Source organism: Mizuhopecten yessoensis, unplaced genomic scaffold (assembly GCF_002113885.1).
Source record: "Mizuhopecten yessoensis strain PY_sf001 unplaced genomic scaffold, ASM211388v2 scaffold11101, whole genome shotgun sequence".
Classification (NCBI taxonomy): domain Eukaryota; kingdom Metazoa; phylum Mollusca; class Bivalvia; order Pectinida; family Pectinidae; genus Mizuhopecten; species Mizuhopecten yessoensis.
Genome location: NW_018408880.1, coordinates 2,343,121 through 2,359,088, shown reverse-complemented (window position 1 = coordinate 2,359,088; position 15,968 = coordinate 2,343,121). Strand labels below are relative to the sequence as shown.

Here is a 15,968-nt window from a genome sequence, read left to right as displayed (position 1 = left end):
CTACATATTTTAACCAGCGACCCTTGGCTCCCCAGCCCGATGCTCTACCGCTAAGCTAAAGGGAAATTCCCTACAGCTGACGCTTGTAAGGCAACCTAATTAAACCACACGATCAACGGGGGGAAAATCGGTACAAGACCAACATTAGGGGACATGCTTTTAAAAATAGATTCCCCAACCTTAAATGATTTTAAATCTAGACTCAATAAACATTGGGTCAACCATCCAATCAAGTTTTTACCATCGTGCTACTTGTATGTAATATAAGTTATATACGCGTCCTCTGCACAACCGGTGAATATGTGAACAACTACGAAGAAGCGTCAACAGAAGCAATACTATGCTTACGAAGACGTCGACCACCATGAACCTTCAACCACATATTTACATTACCGTACGCCTTTTTTTGAAAAGAGAGTTCTCACAACATGCGAACGTAGGCGTTCCTTCAGTTTGGTATGAGGAATGGTCGTTTAAAGGGTCGAAATGTAGAAAGTATTGATAGAAGAAACAATTTTGAGAACAGGATGTTCAAGATTGATCAAAAGATCTTTTGAATTCTTCAAAATCTCCAGGCCCTTTATTCCACTTCATAAGTATGCAGTATCACAATACGACAGCAACGCTGATGAAATGGTAAAAAGAAGTTTCGATAATGGATTTGTTGAGCAACTAGAAAAGCGAACGATAAAACGTTGCTGGTTAATGAGAAATTATGTGAAGTTTTGGAATCCAATACAAACGAGGCAAATCAGTAAGAATGAACCCTCCACTACCACAGGGACTTGAGAATTCGTTACAGCTATATTTGGACCTAAACAAAGATGTTCAAAGTTATACTCTATATCATCATATTTGGCGTGACATGTTTACAGAAAGTTCATCTAAACCCATAAAAAGTGTAAAAATACTTTGAACACCATAGCTTACAGTGTAGGTCCAAACATAGCTAAAACAAATTCCCAAGTCCCTGTGTCCACTTCAGGGCCGCGACGTACGTTTTTGAGTTCCTCTGATATAGGCAATATGACTATTTATAGGCTATATGACTATTTTTAAAGATTTATTACTGATTTTGTTACATTTGAGATAAAGGAAATACCCTGTATTAAGACAGAAAAGATGTAATGGTAGAGTGAGGTGGTAAACCTAGGATATATATCCATGCTTGTGCAATGCAATAATTCGATTTACTATTTATCTTCCGACATATTTTTGACGACGTCATTGAGTCACCACGGACTTAGATAATCCAGTTCCGTGGTTTTATTATATATACAGAGTAACCTGTCCTCAGATTCAATTACTTAAAAAATTAAAGTAACCTCTTCTGATGATTGTTTAAACAGAGACAAGTAAAGCATGTTGCATACGTCTCTGGTTTAACTTTTTTTTTCAACAAACCACTTTTCTGAACACATTCATACCACATTTTTCATCTTCTTTACAGTAAACGTCTCAATTTATCATGTTGATTTGATTTTGGTTTTGATTTTCTAACCATTCAAAGTTATTGAATGTTTAACTGAGAATTTTGTTAATTCTTAGGGGATTAAAAAATATTTTTGGTGCGAATCGTCCCATCCGGAACGTTTTCACGGACCGGTAAAGTATGTATTAGATATTATACGAACTTCCGGTATTGTCTCGCGCGGAAATCAAAACAATCTGAGAAACACACAAGCAGGTGTTTCGTGTACACACGGACACATGCACATGAAATGAGAATATCCTGAATCGGAAGCTTCGTTTGCTTTATCGCAATGTGTAAGTTGTATTGCTGGGTCTAGCCATGCTTTAGAAAGACAGTGAATAATTTGTCGGAGTCCCATCACTACATTGTACCATGGTATGGGTGCGAAGTAAACTATACAGCTATATGCAAGATCGGGCTACTGTTAGGAGCACAAGTGCTCGGATTCTGGAATATATATAGCATTATTTGTTTACGTATCACACCCCACTAGATATCGCACCCCATTATACTAATAAATCATATAGTACCGGTGATCGGGTTCTGGAATAATTATAACATTTATGTGTAAACAAATAATGTTAAATATATATTCCAGAACCAGAGCACCTGTGGTTAGGATCTAGCTTACATACTTCCACTGCTAACATCACCAGGTGATCGATATCGGGTTGTTGTAAATGTTCTTTAGATTTGGATTATAAAATATAAGTACAATATGTCATTCATTGCTTTGATGTTGTCTCGAGAACGAAAGGGGTTATGTTGTTTTCGGAGTACTTGTATGTTGACAGATGGAGACATCACCACAGTGGCAGGGAGAAGATTCCACTGAGTGATTGTACGAGGAAAGAAGGAGTATTATTATATTTCTACCTGTCTTTAGTAGATCTAGAGTGGATATGTTTGAAGGAGAGAAGATTTTCAGTAATTAAAATCCTATTAGTATTACCAGGGACAGTCTATACGTCCCTGGTATTACATACCTTATGTCTCTTAATTAGTGAATGTGAAAGTGCCAGTAACATAACGTTTATTTTAATGAAGGACTCACCAATACAACACTGTACACAAAATGTGTCTGAGTCGAGAGGATTTTATTTCTTATCCTTTGACATGATATTATACATAAGGAGTTTCAATACATCCAGGATAATAAACCTGTTGATCGTAACATTTAAATACCATTGCCGTAATTTTGGAACACTAGCATACATGTACATAAAAACAGCTTGGGAATGTATATTTCTGTCGATTATGGACGCTTAGCTTTGATACCCTAGAAATTAAGTATTGGACCTATATAGTGTTAAAGTGACGGTGTACCAAACTTACATTTTTTTTTTAATTATTATTTATAATTTGAAATTTCAGATGCTCTGGAAAACCTGGAGCAGCTCCAGGAAAAAGATGATTCCAGTAACAGAATCGTCTTTAAGGATGAGGCAGTGAAGACAGTCAGGAAAATCTTACAGCTGAAACAACAGAAGGACAAGCTCCTGCAACAGGAAAAAGAGCTGGACACACAGGTTCAAATGCAGCATTTTACCCATGATAAGTCCATCCAGACATGCGCTCGTAAAATTGTTGACCCCCCCTCCCCAAAAAAAATAGAGCACACCCTGATTTTTTAGGACTGACTTTCCAGGCTCTCGCTCTTTTGTTTTATCAAAATGAACTTGCTAGCCAAAAAGAAAGCAGTCACTTTTGAGCATGTCATCAATTTGGTTTGGTTTGGTTTCATTTTGTTTAATGTCCTATTAACAGCTAAGGTCATTTTAGGATGTGCCTCCATTTGTGTAGTGTATGCGTGATTGCGTGTGTGTATGCAGCCAGGAGATGGGGTATGTTGGTGTGTTTGCCTCCTTGTGATAGTGCAGATCTGATGCCGACTTTATAGTGCTATCTCACTGAAATACTATGCCGAAAGGCACCCAGCACAGCATTCTGACCGGTCACATGCATTATACTGACAACGGGTGAACCAGTTGTTGCCATTCCCCTAAATGCTGAACGTTAAGCAGGGAATAACAACTACCATTTTTAAGGACTTTGAAATGTTCCGGCCTGGGAACAGAACCCATTGCCTTCCTCACCTAGGCGAACCCTCAACATTAAAGCTGAACGTGAGGTGTTGCCAGCAAGGCGCTAGGAAATAAAAGGTGGTTAGAAGATCCCAAATATTGCGATGGGTGCAGCAGATTTATTTTGGTCACTTTTGTGTCCCCAAATAGAGGACACCAAAGCAAATCCCCAGCAGGTGTATTCTTTTCCCATTCCCCAACCTGCAGGGGTGGAGTTTGTCATCAAAGTAGAGTCATTGTATATGTTGACTTTGGTGAATTGATTGGATTAAAAGGGAACGAAATAGCTTATTCCTTACCAAACTGATTAAGTACAATAAAGCAGGATATTTTGCGCCAAGATGATATTTTCGCGGGTCAATTACATGATCTGGAAAATATTATCCGCAGAATAATATGACAAGCCTAAAAAACAAATTTCATAACAGTAATGTCATCATGAAATAGCACACATTGGGTTGTAACAATTGATTCATATACATAAAGGGTAATATTTGAAAATAGATTGTATTACACATTTCATAACTATGATTGTATAAGACTATATTATTATTGTAAACATACAATAACTTGAGGATGGTACTGTGACTGGGGGGGGGGGCTTTTTATTTTGTAGCTGCTTGAATAAATACTCATGATCATTACTCCCCTTAAATTGATTTGAAAATATTGATATTGTTTTGATAATTATGACAATAAGTCCATGTCTTGCAATAAGCCACCCATATCTAGAGCAGTTCAGCCGAAGCACCTATACATATAATTTCATTGTCCTTTGATAACTGTACACCTAGGCCTATTTTAAGATAGAGAGTATGTTTTGGCTCAAAAAGTTAAATGCAGGTTTTGTAAATAAATTTAACTCCCTGTTAGAAAAGTTCAGTGGAAGTTCCTACAAATATAATTTCATTATCCCTGTTAAACAAATACTGTTAACTGAGTCATATTTGTTTTGAATGAGCAGATCAGAGAAGCTGAATTAAAGAAATCTCAGTGTCAGAAAAGGACAAACTCTAAAAAGTATAAGGAAGGATTGTCCAGGCAACACGATCTTCAGCGAATGTTAGACTGCTACAGACTTACAGGTGAGTTGGTAGATATTCTGCTGCTACAGACTGCTGCAGACTTGCAGGTGAGTTGGTAGATATTTTGCTGCTACAGACTGCTACAGACTTACTGGAGAGTTAGTAGATATTCTGCTGCTACAGACTGCTACAGACTTACAGGTGAGTTGGTAGATATTCTGCTGCTACAGACTTACAGGTGAGTTGGTAGATATTCTGCTGCTACGACCTGATTATAACCGTCCTGCCAAAAATAAAATACTTGTGTTTCCGCTATCATCCCAAAAACAATTAGGGTAAGTAGGCATTTTTTTTAATTTTGAAAATGGTTTTACTATGCTAGTTTTGTAACAGTGCATATCACTAAGTGCCAATAAAACTTTAAGGTAGGCACACAAATCTAGGGTAGGTACAAGATTTCTTTCATCCAGCCTCAGACAGCTATATATGATGATAGTTGTTAGACTGCTACAGTGGTCAACTATTGCAATAGTATTGATTGCTTAGCAACTTTAAATACAATGTATTTCAAATATTTGAATGTACAATATGTATTTGATGCCTTGGTTTTACTTGTATTGGTTAACTCCTCCTATTGAGGATCATTGTAACTTCACTGACATTATGTCACAGCTTTATTTCATTAGTTCACATGCGAATCCTTCGCTAAGTTATGTGTACTTGTATGATAAAGACAGTTGCATAAAAAAGTTAATGTTTAGTTTTTTCCAGACTTTCAATTATTACATCCTTTATGGAACATCAAAGTTAATTTCAACTGATCATCAAAACATGTACTGTAGAAACCATGAAAAATCAACTGGAATCTGTTATCAAAAGATTTTGTAAATTTTTTGCAAGTTCTAATCAAGTCAGAGGGTTTGAAATTCCCAGGTATTATACTGCAGTTTTGGAGAATGTAAAGGCTAAGACTTGGTAGTCTGATTTGGAAAAATACTTTTACCACAATTCATAACCGAGATATTTTTGCGATTCTCATTTCAAATCTCCTTACTGCTACATAAAAAGTTAATTAGGCTGTTTACTGGCTCTAGTACAGATTTAGATATGTACTTTGAAGATATTTTTATTGATATTAATGGTAAAATGGATATTTCTCTGAAGAATTCATTCCTTGAAAAATCCATTTAGTAGCAGGCAAGGTGCCTTATACGTGTAAATGATACCAGTGCGCAAAATTACTGATTCAGATATTGATGATGTCATTTGTTTTGTTACAGGCGTATCAGTGCACTCCCAAGAAAAGAACTCCTTTACTCTGTGTTTTGATAATAATTTTAAATCAAAGTTCTACGAGTCTTACTACGTAGAATTACTGAAGCGTGACAATGAGACATTTGAACTGAAGCACCACAGTCTTCCCAAGTTTGTGCCGGTGGCTGATCTAGCTGGACACCACCTTAAAGATGACCCGTCAGAATTTGCATCAAAGGTCAGCGATTACCTGTATGCCTATGTCACAAGGAGAGAGGAAGTTGCTCGAGTGCAGGTAAAAACTCGTCAGTATTGAAAACTATTTGTGTTTCTATGAAGTAAATTTTGAAGTTGAAAAATGAATCTAAATAAAACAGCAGGTGACAGGGCACTTGCTGACCATTGCTACATTATCAAGGCTCCATTATATTTGCTATAACTCACCTGCATCTAATGCAGTGATAACACTCTGCTGTCAAGACTACCACTCTCACTAAGCAGCTTAATTTTGTTGCAGTGTTGAACTATTATTTACATGTAGCAGTCTCTGATTTAGGAATCAATCCTGGAAAACAAGCTGCAGGTGACGGTGACTGATGCTGTGGATTTTGTGCAGTTATATCTGGGAAAGTTGACATCTAAGGTCTCCATCAAAGTGACCTTAACTTACCAGGATCTCCTCCATGTAACACCAACACGAGTCACCTTCCACACCTACATTGGTAAGAATGACCTTCCATACATAGATTGGTTAGATCCTTGTGAGCTTACATCAGTAAAAGGGACCTTCCATACCTTCATTGATAAGAAACTCCAGTGTTCATAATAGCTTAAGGAACCATCAATACCTACTTGGATAAAAATGACATTCATATCCATATAAACCTCTAGTGGTAGTTGAAATTTGAATTTCACTGGTTAAAGTAACATGTATTTTGAAAACTACATGTAAGTTTTGCTAAGCTAAGTAAATTTTAAAAAACCCAGCCAAATTTCTTTTTATATATTCTTAAACTTAAGATGATGGTATGGACTTGCCAGAAAATCTTCAGCCAAATCATGTCTTGAAGTGGAAGCAGCAACTGAAGGTTTTCCCTCTTTCACAAGCCATGGCTCCCATCATTGAGGCCTTTGAGTTTGTTCAGCTAGACAATGAGATGGCAATGGAGGAGGAAGAATCACTAGAAGACAGCTCGTGATTGATAAAAACAGTCATTCTGATTGGTCATGTGAAGCTTAATTGCGTTAATATGGAAAATAAGAGAAATTTTTATCGAGAAGTTTTCCTGTTCATATATGTAAGAGCTCTTTACTCTATACACAAATCATGTACATATTAAACGTGTCACAAGGTATCAGGACCGTCTGGTCTCTTTGAAAACGAGCTTAACAAAGGGACCAGTTGAAACGTTGGGACACATTAAATTGTTTGTGTATATAGTAAAACTTTGATTATATCATATTTCCAAACTGAATGAATCTTATTGAAGATAATGAACATTGTAATTGAAACAGAAACCTTCTAACAACATTTTGTACAATGCAGTACATTTGTACTGGTGTGTGTTAACAATTTTACATGGTCATTGATGATATACTGGAACATAGTGTCAAAACTCAAAACTCGAACATCAGAATAGCTCACAATCCGGTAAAGAACAACTTACTGGGTGCAACTATAAATTGAGTACAGCATTATGACATTATTTTAACATAACATGTAAATATCAAATGTTGCTTATTCACTTGATATCATCACGTCACTATGTTATCAATATGGAAATTTTATTGTGTAAATTATGCAATACATTTTAAGAAGTGTTAAATATAATCACGATTTCCATTTTGTTATCGGATATTGAATTACATACTGTGTATACTTGTACAGTATTTCTCTGTACTTCAAATAAAATTATATTGTATTGTTTGTCCTTCATCTTTTGCACTTCCATTTCTTTGTTGTGCTGTAAACTGAATTTAACCCATGTTCTGCTAGCTACAATGTATGTAAAGGGATATATAAGGGAAAATGTTTATACCCTTTGAAACAATTTAGGGAATAATAAATGTAAAAGTGGAAAAAAGTGCAGGAATTCTGTGATTGATCTAACCCCACACATTGTTCAGATGTTGGTCACAGTATACTTGGAAAAGCAGCTCAAAGATTTCACAAGAATTTCAAAAATGTGATCATTATGAGACTTATGGCTGTTATGGAAAAAACTGACAATAATTAATGAATTTGTTGTTAAATAATGACTTAAAAAAGTCAGTGCTTTAATATTGATTTTCAGAGAAGGATAACATTTGTTTACTTCAGAGATGTAATTTTATGGCAGTTTCCAAGGGGAATAACTACTATTTATGAACACTATCCTTAATGCAGAAGTAAATTTAATGTAGGAAAATCCCTGATAATACTGTAAACATCACTGAAAGGACTCCCTGGTCAGTACTTACTGAAAGGACTCCCTGGTCAGCACTTACTGAAAGGAATCCCTGGTCAGTAGTTACTGAAAGGACTCCCTGGTCAGTTCTTACTGAAAGGACTCCCTGGTCAGTAGTTACTGAAAGGACTCCCTGGTCAGTACTTACTGTAAGGACTCCCTTGCCCAGCACTAAATGAAAGGACTCCCTTGCTCAGCACTTACTGAAAGGACTCCCTGGTCAGTACTTACTGTAAGGACTCCCTTGCCCAGCACTTAATGAAAGGACTCCCTTGCTCAGCACTTACTGAAAGGACTCCCTGGTCATCAGTTACTGAAAAGACTCCTTGCTCAGCACTTACTGAAAGGGCTCCCTGGTCAGTACTTACTGAAGGGAATGCCTGGTCAGCACTTACTGAAAGGACTACCTGGTCATCAGTTACTGAAAAGACTTCCTGCTCAGTACTTACTGAAAGGACTCCCTGGTCAGTACTTACTGAAATGAATCCCTGGTCATCAGTTACTGAAAGGAACCCCTGGTCAGTACTTACTGAAAGGAATCCCTGGTCAGCACTTCCTGAAAGGACTCACTGGGCAGTACTTACTGAAAGCACTCCCTGGTCATCAGTTACTGAAAGGAATCCCTGGTCAGTAGTTACTGAAAGGCCTCCCTGGTCAGCAGTTACTGAAAGGACTCACTGGTCAGTAGTTACTGAATGGACTCCCTGCTCAGCACTTACTGAAAGGACGCCCTGGTCATCAGTTACTGAAAAGACTTCCTGCTCAGCATTTACTGAAAGGACTCCCTGGTCAGCAGTTACTGAAAAGACTCGCTGGTCAGTAGTTACTGAAAGGACTACCTGGTCAGTAGTTACTGAAAGGAATCCCTGGTCAGTAGTTACTGAAAGGGCTCCCTGATCAGGAGTTACTGAAAGGACTCCCTGGTCAGGAGTTACTGAAAGGACTCCTTGCTCAGCACTTACTGAAAGGATTCCCTGGTCATCAGTTACTGAAAGAACTCTCTTGCTCAGCACTTACTGAAAAGTCTCTCTTGCTAAGCACTTACTGAAAAGACTCCCTGGTCAGCAGTTACTGAAAGGACTCACTGGTCAGTAGTTACTGAATGGACTCCCTGCTCAGCACTTACTGAAAGGAATCCCTGGTCAGCACTTACTGAAAGGAATCCCTGGTCAGTAGTTACTGAAAGGAATCCCTGGTCAGTAGTTACTGAAAGGAATCCTTGGTCAGCACTTACTGAAAGGTCTCCCTGGTCAGTAGTTACTGAAAGGAATCCCTGGTCAGTAGTTACTGAAAGGACTACCTGGTCAGTAGTTACTGAAAGGAATACCTGGTCAGCACTTACTGAAAGGACTACCTGGTCATCAGTTACTGAAAAGACTTCCTGCTCAGTACTTACTGAAAGGACTCCCTGCTCAGCACTTACTGTAAGGACTCCCTGGTCAGCACTTACTGAAAGGTCTCCCTGGTCAGTAGTTACTGAAAGGCCTCCCTGGTCAGCAGTTACTGAAAGGACTCACTGGTCAGTAGTTACTGAAAGGACTACCTGGTCAGTAGTTACTGAAAGGAATCCCTGGTCAGTAGTTACTGAAAGGAATCCCTGGTCAGCACTTACTGAAAGGAATCCCTGGACAGCACTTACTGAAAGGACTCCCTGCTCAGCACTTACTGAAAGGACTCCCCGGTCAGTAGTTACTGAAAGGACTCCCTGGTCAGTAGTTAGTGAAAGGACTCCCTGGTCAGCACTTATTGAAAGGACTCCCTGCTCAGCACACACTTAAACGACTCCCTATGAGTGCTGATCATTGAACTCTTCAGTAAGTACTGACCAGGAAACTCTGTCACTGAAAGGACTCCCTGGTCAGCAGTTACTGAAAGGACTCACTGGGCAGTAGTTACTGAAAGGACTCCCTGCTCAGCACTTACTGAAAGGAATCCCTGGTCAGCACTTACTCAAAGGACTCCCTGGTCAGTACTTACTGTAAGGACTACCTTGCCCAGCACTTAATGAAAGGACTCCCTTGCTCAGCACTTACTGAAAGGCCTCCCTGGTCAGCAGTTACTGAAAGGACTCACTGGGCAGTAGTTACTGAAAGGACTCCCTGGTCAGCACTGACTGAAAGGACTCCCTGGTCAGCACTTACTGAAAGGACTCCCTGCTCAGCACCTACTTAAACGACTCCCTATGAGTGCTGATCATTGAACTCTTCAGTAAGTACTGACCAGGAAACTGTCACTAAAAGGAATACCTGGTCAGCAGTTAGTATATGGATTCCCTGATCAACACTTGCAGGCTAAGGGTCATCCTAAATTTCATGTATCTAAGGGTAATTGGCTAAAGAAAAATCGGTTATTCTGTTTTAGTTTGATAGCCATCAATTACAATTGTGTTATCAGACGGATGTCGCACACAGCGGTGATATATATCAGATTATAAACGGAAGTTATATACCGAACTAATCATTTTGTGTCTGAAAAAACACCCAAGACCCGTAGCATGTGTTAATAGCGACCTGAAGCAGAATACAGTTGTTTTCCTGATTAATTACCAGTATGACATCGATAGCGGAAGATGAGCCACTTTTGGAAAGAGCTGACGATGGTTCTCAAACAAATTCAGGTAAAGTAACCCTTTTTTCCCCGATCAGATCTCATTAGGCATATACACTATAGCGCATATGTACATGGGAGATCAGCTGAACTATTTGAAGCAGAAAGCTAATGAGAAATGATCAATCATCTTATGGAGAAAAAATATCAGTACCTGGAGAGAGATGTTTGTCATTGAAGTGAATGAGAGATTGCATGGCCATTAAATATAACGTTTCTCTCACAATAATTCAGAATGTAATGCTTGAAAAGCCTGTTTACAGGTTATATTTCAGGTTTTATCATCATTTTTACTGATAGGTGATAAAAAGGTTGAAAGATTCCTGTTTAATATCAACGTGTGCTCTTTCATAACTGAAGGACACAACCATATTATGTTGGGGCGGTCGGGTGAAGCAGTGGATAGCGCACTTGCCTTTCACCAAGGCGGCCGGGGTTCGATTCCCCGATCGGACACGAAAAGGTATGGGGTCACCTGCCCAACCACGTTGGTGTCAAGGAACTCCGGGTTTCTCCGAGTACTCCAGTTTCCTCCCACAATAAGTCTTAATTGTTGTAAAATAATAAAAAAAAATTACATAAAAATATTATAAAATAAAACATTGTAACCGCGTTTGTTTTAGTTTCGCGATTGTTCGCTAATCACGCAAGTTCGTGTATTGTTAATACGCTGTTGAATTACTCTAACAACTACGTAAACTTTCGTTAGGAGATGTATTTTTGGTTTCTCATGAATTTAAGGGCGCTTTTTGTCTTAACAACCCCTAATCTGTGTATAAAACTATTATCGAAGCAGTATATAAAACAAGCCGATGAATAGTTAAGATTTTTAGTATATATTATTACGGTAGAGTCTCTGTTCTACCGATAACTGACTGAAAAAGTTATTTTACTGTTAAATCGTTGTTATTTTCTGTTTATTTTATTCATACAAGAACTATAATAAATCGCAGGCTGTTTAGGGAATTTGAACATGTGGATCCCTAGAAATGATAAAAAAAAAAATATGACAGGATCGGAAGCAAATTGGTCAAGATCTTTATAATCAAGCTGTCTGAAAGGTGTAGGATTCGAATCCTCCTAGCGTACGTAACGCATGTTGTTTTTTGCAGAAATGATAATTAGGGCCTTTAATAGGTATGCATTTCTTTCGCGTAGTACTTGTTGCCATAGTAAAGAGCAAGGAACTCCAAATGAGTAAAAAAGTTGAATAAATTGGAACTCTTTTCTTTTGGAGATACACAACACGACACGGCGGGAAACTACCTTAAACAAGGCCGATACAGGAAGAGAAAACGATTTGTTGAGACTGTTATCAATATGATGTTGTTTTTATTTAGGTCCATGTTGAACTGACTACCTAATTGATGATAAATAACTTTTATGAGATAAAAGGATGATGTCATATGTATTTTGACGGCTGTATCCATCACATATATCCTTAACCTATTGTTTATGTTGAACGCATTCATTTCGACAATCATTTGATTAAATATATTTTGATAACGGCCTTAGGCAAATCAACACCAGAATATGATTTACTACTGTACATGTAGGGTCATATGATAGTCAAAAGGCCCAGGGGCCTTAATAGCTCACCCGGATTTTTTTAATTTTACTTTTGAATTAAACACCTATTGAATATCGTAATTTTTTATAAAATTGTGCAGGTAATATAAGCTGTAACGATGATCGTATCAATAGGGACAGGAAAGTCATCAAGGACATTAATGCATGTGTTTCTTCATGGTCACCAATTTCCATATGGTTAAAGGGTGGGGATCACAACTCTTCCCATGTTGTGAATAAGGGAGTAAGTACAAGGGGTGAGACAGGGCCTCGGGGCCAATCCTAGTAACATGACGGTATGACCCAGAATATAAGCCCCCAGGGGGTGGGGCTGGATGCCCAGGCTGATCATGGTAGCATGAACAAAATTGTCTCTTCAACATTAGCAATTGTATATGTGGCAATTGGGAGGGCATTAGATATGTTTGCATGATGTGATGAAGGAAGCTTCAAACCAAATATCAGGGATCTAGGCCTTTCAGTTCTTTAGAAGAAGTCGTTTGAAGTTTTTGACATTTTGACCTATGCTATGTTGAAAGTAGGTCAATGCTTGTTTTGTTTCTAAAGTTTGTTGAGATCCACCCGGGAGGCTACCAGTATAAAAACATTACCTTAGGCCTTTTGAATATCCAGAAGAACTCTTTTGAAGATTTTGACATATCTGACACATGAGACCTTGTACGCAGGTAAAGCTCATTTTTGTCCACAAACTCTGTTAGACTCTGTTATAGACTCTGTTAGACTTTGTTAGACTCTGTTATCTGTTAGACTCTGTTAGACTCTGTTATCAGTTAGACTCTGTTAGACATTGATAGACTTTGTTAGACTCTGTTAGACTTTGTGTTAGACTCTGTTAGACTTTGTTAGACTCTGTTAGACTCTGTTAGACTTTGTTAGACTCTGTTAGACTTTGTGTTAGACTCTGTTAGACTTTGTTAGACTCTGTTAGACTCTGTAAGACTCCAGCCAAGTATCATGACCCTAGGCCCTTTGAATCTCCAGAAGTAAAATGTCGAAATGTGAATCTTGAGCAGAGTAATCTGTGATATCTTTTATATGAAGTTTTTGAGGATAAATCCGACTCGCGTCTCGAAGTTAACTGTTATTAATAGATACAGCGTCAAAAGACGATGCATCAGAATGCGACATTTAAAAAGTCGGCAAATAAGCTTCACCAGAGGACAAAACAAATCCAACAGAAGATGTGCGCAGTAAGTATCCATTAGAATACCGATAATCTGTTGGATTATTTGACCACTAACCTCAGAAGAATATTATAATATGGTCCTTTATGGACATTTTGTTTTGTCCTAGGCCTAGCAGTGTCATTTTCAAGGAACAATGTTTCATTTCTGTTGAGAACTACCATATTTTGCTGTGTTTGCCAATGTTCTTTCAAAATCGTATTCTTGAGGAATTAATAGAAACAGCTGTGTGCAATTTGTTAATTGCGACTCATAACGTATTCGCAATAAGATTGGTATTTATCTCAGATGGAAACTATTCACCGTAAAAACTACTGCTTTAAGCGTTTCCTTGTTTTACCAGGACCATCTTTCGGGACTCGTCATGAGATAGCCGGACTGGCGTTTGTTGGATTCTTTTGTTCATACTGTCTGCGCTTCAACCTCAGTGTAGCTATAGTAGCTATGGTGAAGAATAGAGAAACGCCTGCGAACTGGACCGGGGGTGTTTGTACTGCATCGAATAGTTCTTTAAACCAGTCTTCTATCAGACAACCGGTGAGTTCTTTTAGGAAAACCACTTCTCGACAGTCCTGTTCACACTGGCTATTTTCAGTCCGTATACCCAGGGATAGAAGTCAACTAAATATTTCAAAATGTTGCAGGAACGAAATGTAATGAGAACAATTCCTCAGCCATTACTAATCCTTAAATATTTCACATGTGTGACAACATTTACTGCGAAGTCACCGCGCAGTACATCTTTCATGCGCAGCCAGCGCAGCGTCTGATGTACGACCACGCTTATAGACATACGTTGATACATATTATGGAATAAAAAACACACGAAGTAAACGTTATAGGTCAGTTAACGAGATGAAACTAAATAGTGATTCGGGTGTTCGTTGATGGCAACCATTGGCGAANCCCACACACACACACACACATTTGACTGCATCTTTAACGTTTGGTAATACATACAGTATGCCAGAAATGAACTGCACTGCACCATACATCGTCGGTGTTAGGGGCCAACACGTTGGACATCTAAATTGTCTAAGCTATGTTGTGAAATAGAGGGACAGGTGCGTGAAACTCCTTAATATATAAATTAAAAAAGATATAGTACTGGCTAGGAACTATTTATATGATAAATGATACATTATTAAAAAACAACAACATATAAAAGCTAAAACGTAACACATGCCATTGTCTATTGCTTTGTTTCAGGGCGACTTCGACTGGGACGAAAAGTCACAAGGCGAAATTTTGATGTCGTTTTTCATCGGATACCTTCTGTCACAGCTTCCCGGGGGTTTGTTAGCAGAGACCTATGGAGCCAAGCATCTGTTCGGATTCAGTGTTCTCTTTCCAGCAGTGATGGCTCTCATCACGCCTGTAGCCGTCAACCATTTCGGAAAGATGGCGCTAATAACCTTGCGTATCCTTCAAGGCCTGGGTGAGGTATGGTTGTTCTTTTCTCCTCATTTGCAATACATTCAAACCTGTTCATGCCTTTATGGGGAGGTCTTACATAGTCGATGCCTGTGGACAAATCAATTCGACAACTTTCCATTTATGTCAATAAGATACATGTATCTTGAAATGAAACCTGCTTATGCGACCAACTCTACAAAGAGACAACCTATGTAAAGAAACCACTTTTAATGTTCCCCATTGCAGTAATGTCATTGTGATCTGAATCTGTATTAAAAGGCTACCTGGGTTAAGAGACTACTTTTAATATTCCCCACTGCAGTGATTCATTCTGACCTGAACCTCCTTTAAGAGACAACTTGTGTTAAGACTTTTAGTGTTCCCTATTTTAGTGATTTCGTTATGAACTAAACATTTAGTGGAAACCAACTGTGTTACGTGGGATGTTTGGCAATGGTTCCCGTTTTATCCACACTTTCATCTCGAGTTTGGTTTTGAAGAAAAACATTTTGTTTGTCTATTTCTTCCCAGTTTCATCTCTGTTATTAGGGCCCCGTATCGAAGATACGGATGCCCTATAGTAATCACTCTGTCTGTTTGTCTGTCTGTCTGTCTGTCTGTCTCTGTCTGTCTGTCCGTCCACAAATTCTGTTTCTGGCTGATAACTTTTGTATCTATTGACCGATGTTCATGAAACTTGGTCAAGATGTTCAGTTTACAAAAATACACATTGAGGTTAAAAATCAAGGTCAAAGGTCAAGGTCATTAGGTTCAAAGGTCAAGGTCAAATTTTACATCTTTTCACTGATGAACATTTTGTTATGACATCATGAAGCAAAGTTGATCAGAATTAAACAAGGAGTCAACTGACCAAAGGTCAAGGTCAT

General features: G+C 38.4%; 2 protein-coding genes across 2 annotated transcripts in view; both read left to right on the top strand.

Moving 5' to 3' along the window:
- Nucleotides 1–1,730: 1,730 nt before the first annotated feature.
- Nucleotides 1,731–7,873, top strand: LOC110465777 (centromere protein O-like). Its single transcript, XM_021521852.1, has 7 exons — nucleotides 1,731–1,767; nucleotides 2,269–2,315; nucleotides 2,849–3,003; nucleotides 4,523–4,643; nucleotides 5,864–6,132; nucleotides 6,394–6,559; nucleotides 6,858–7,873. The coding sequence occupies exons 4-7, from the start codon at nucleotides 4,619–4,621 to the stop codon at nucleotides 7,034–7,036; spliced, it is 639 nt and encodes a 212-aa protein (XP_021377527.1). The 5' UTR covers nucleotides 1,731–1,767; nucleotides 2,269–2,315; nucleotides 2,849–3,003; nucleotides 4,523–4,618; the 3' UTR covers nucleotides 7,037–7,873.
- A 2,914-nt stretch (nucleotides 7,874–10,787) lies between these two features.
- Nucleotides 10,788–15,968, top strand: part of LOC110465801 (sialin-like) — a 21,103-nt gene continuing 15,922 nt past the window's right edge. The window contains exons 1-3 of the mRNA XM_021521895.1: nucleotides 10,788–10,901; nucleotides 14,009–14,202; nucleotides 14,875–15,108. Of these exons, the coding sequence (XP_021377570.1) occupies nucleotides 10,835–10,901; nucleotides 14,009–14,202; nucleotides 14,875–15,108 (495 nt within the window). The 5' untranslated portion in view covers nucleotides 10,788–10,834. The remainder of the gene's footprint in view (nucleotides 10,902–14,008; nucleotides 14,203–14,874; nucleotides 15,109–15,968) is intronic.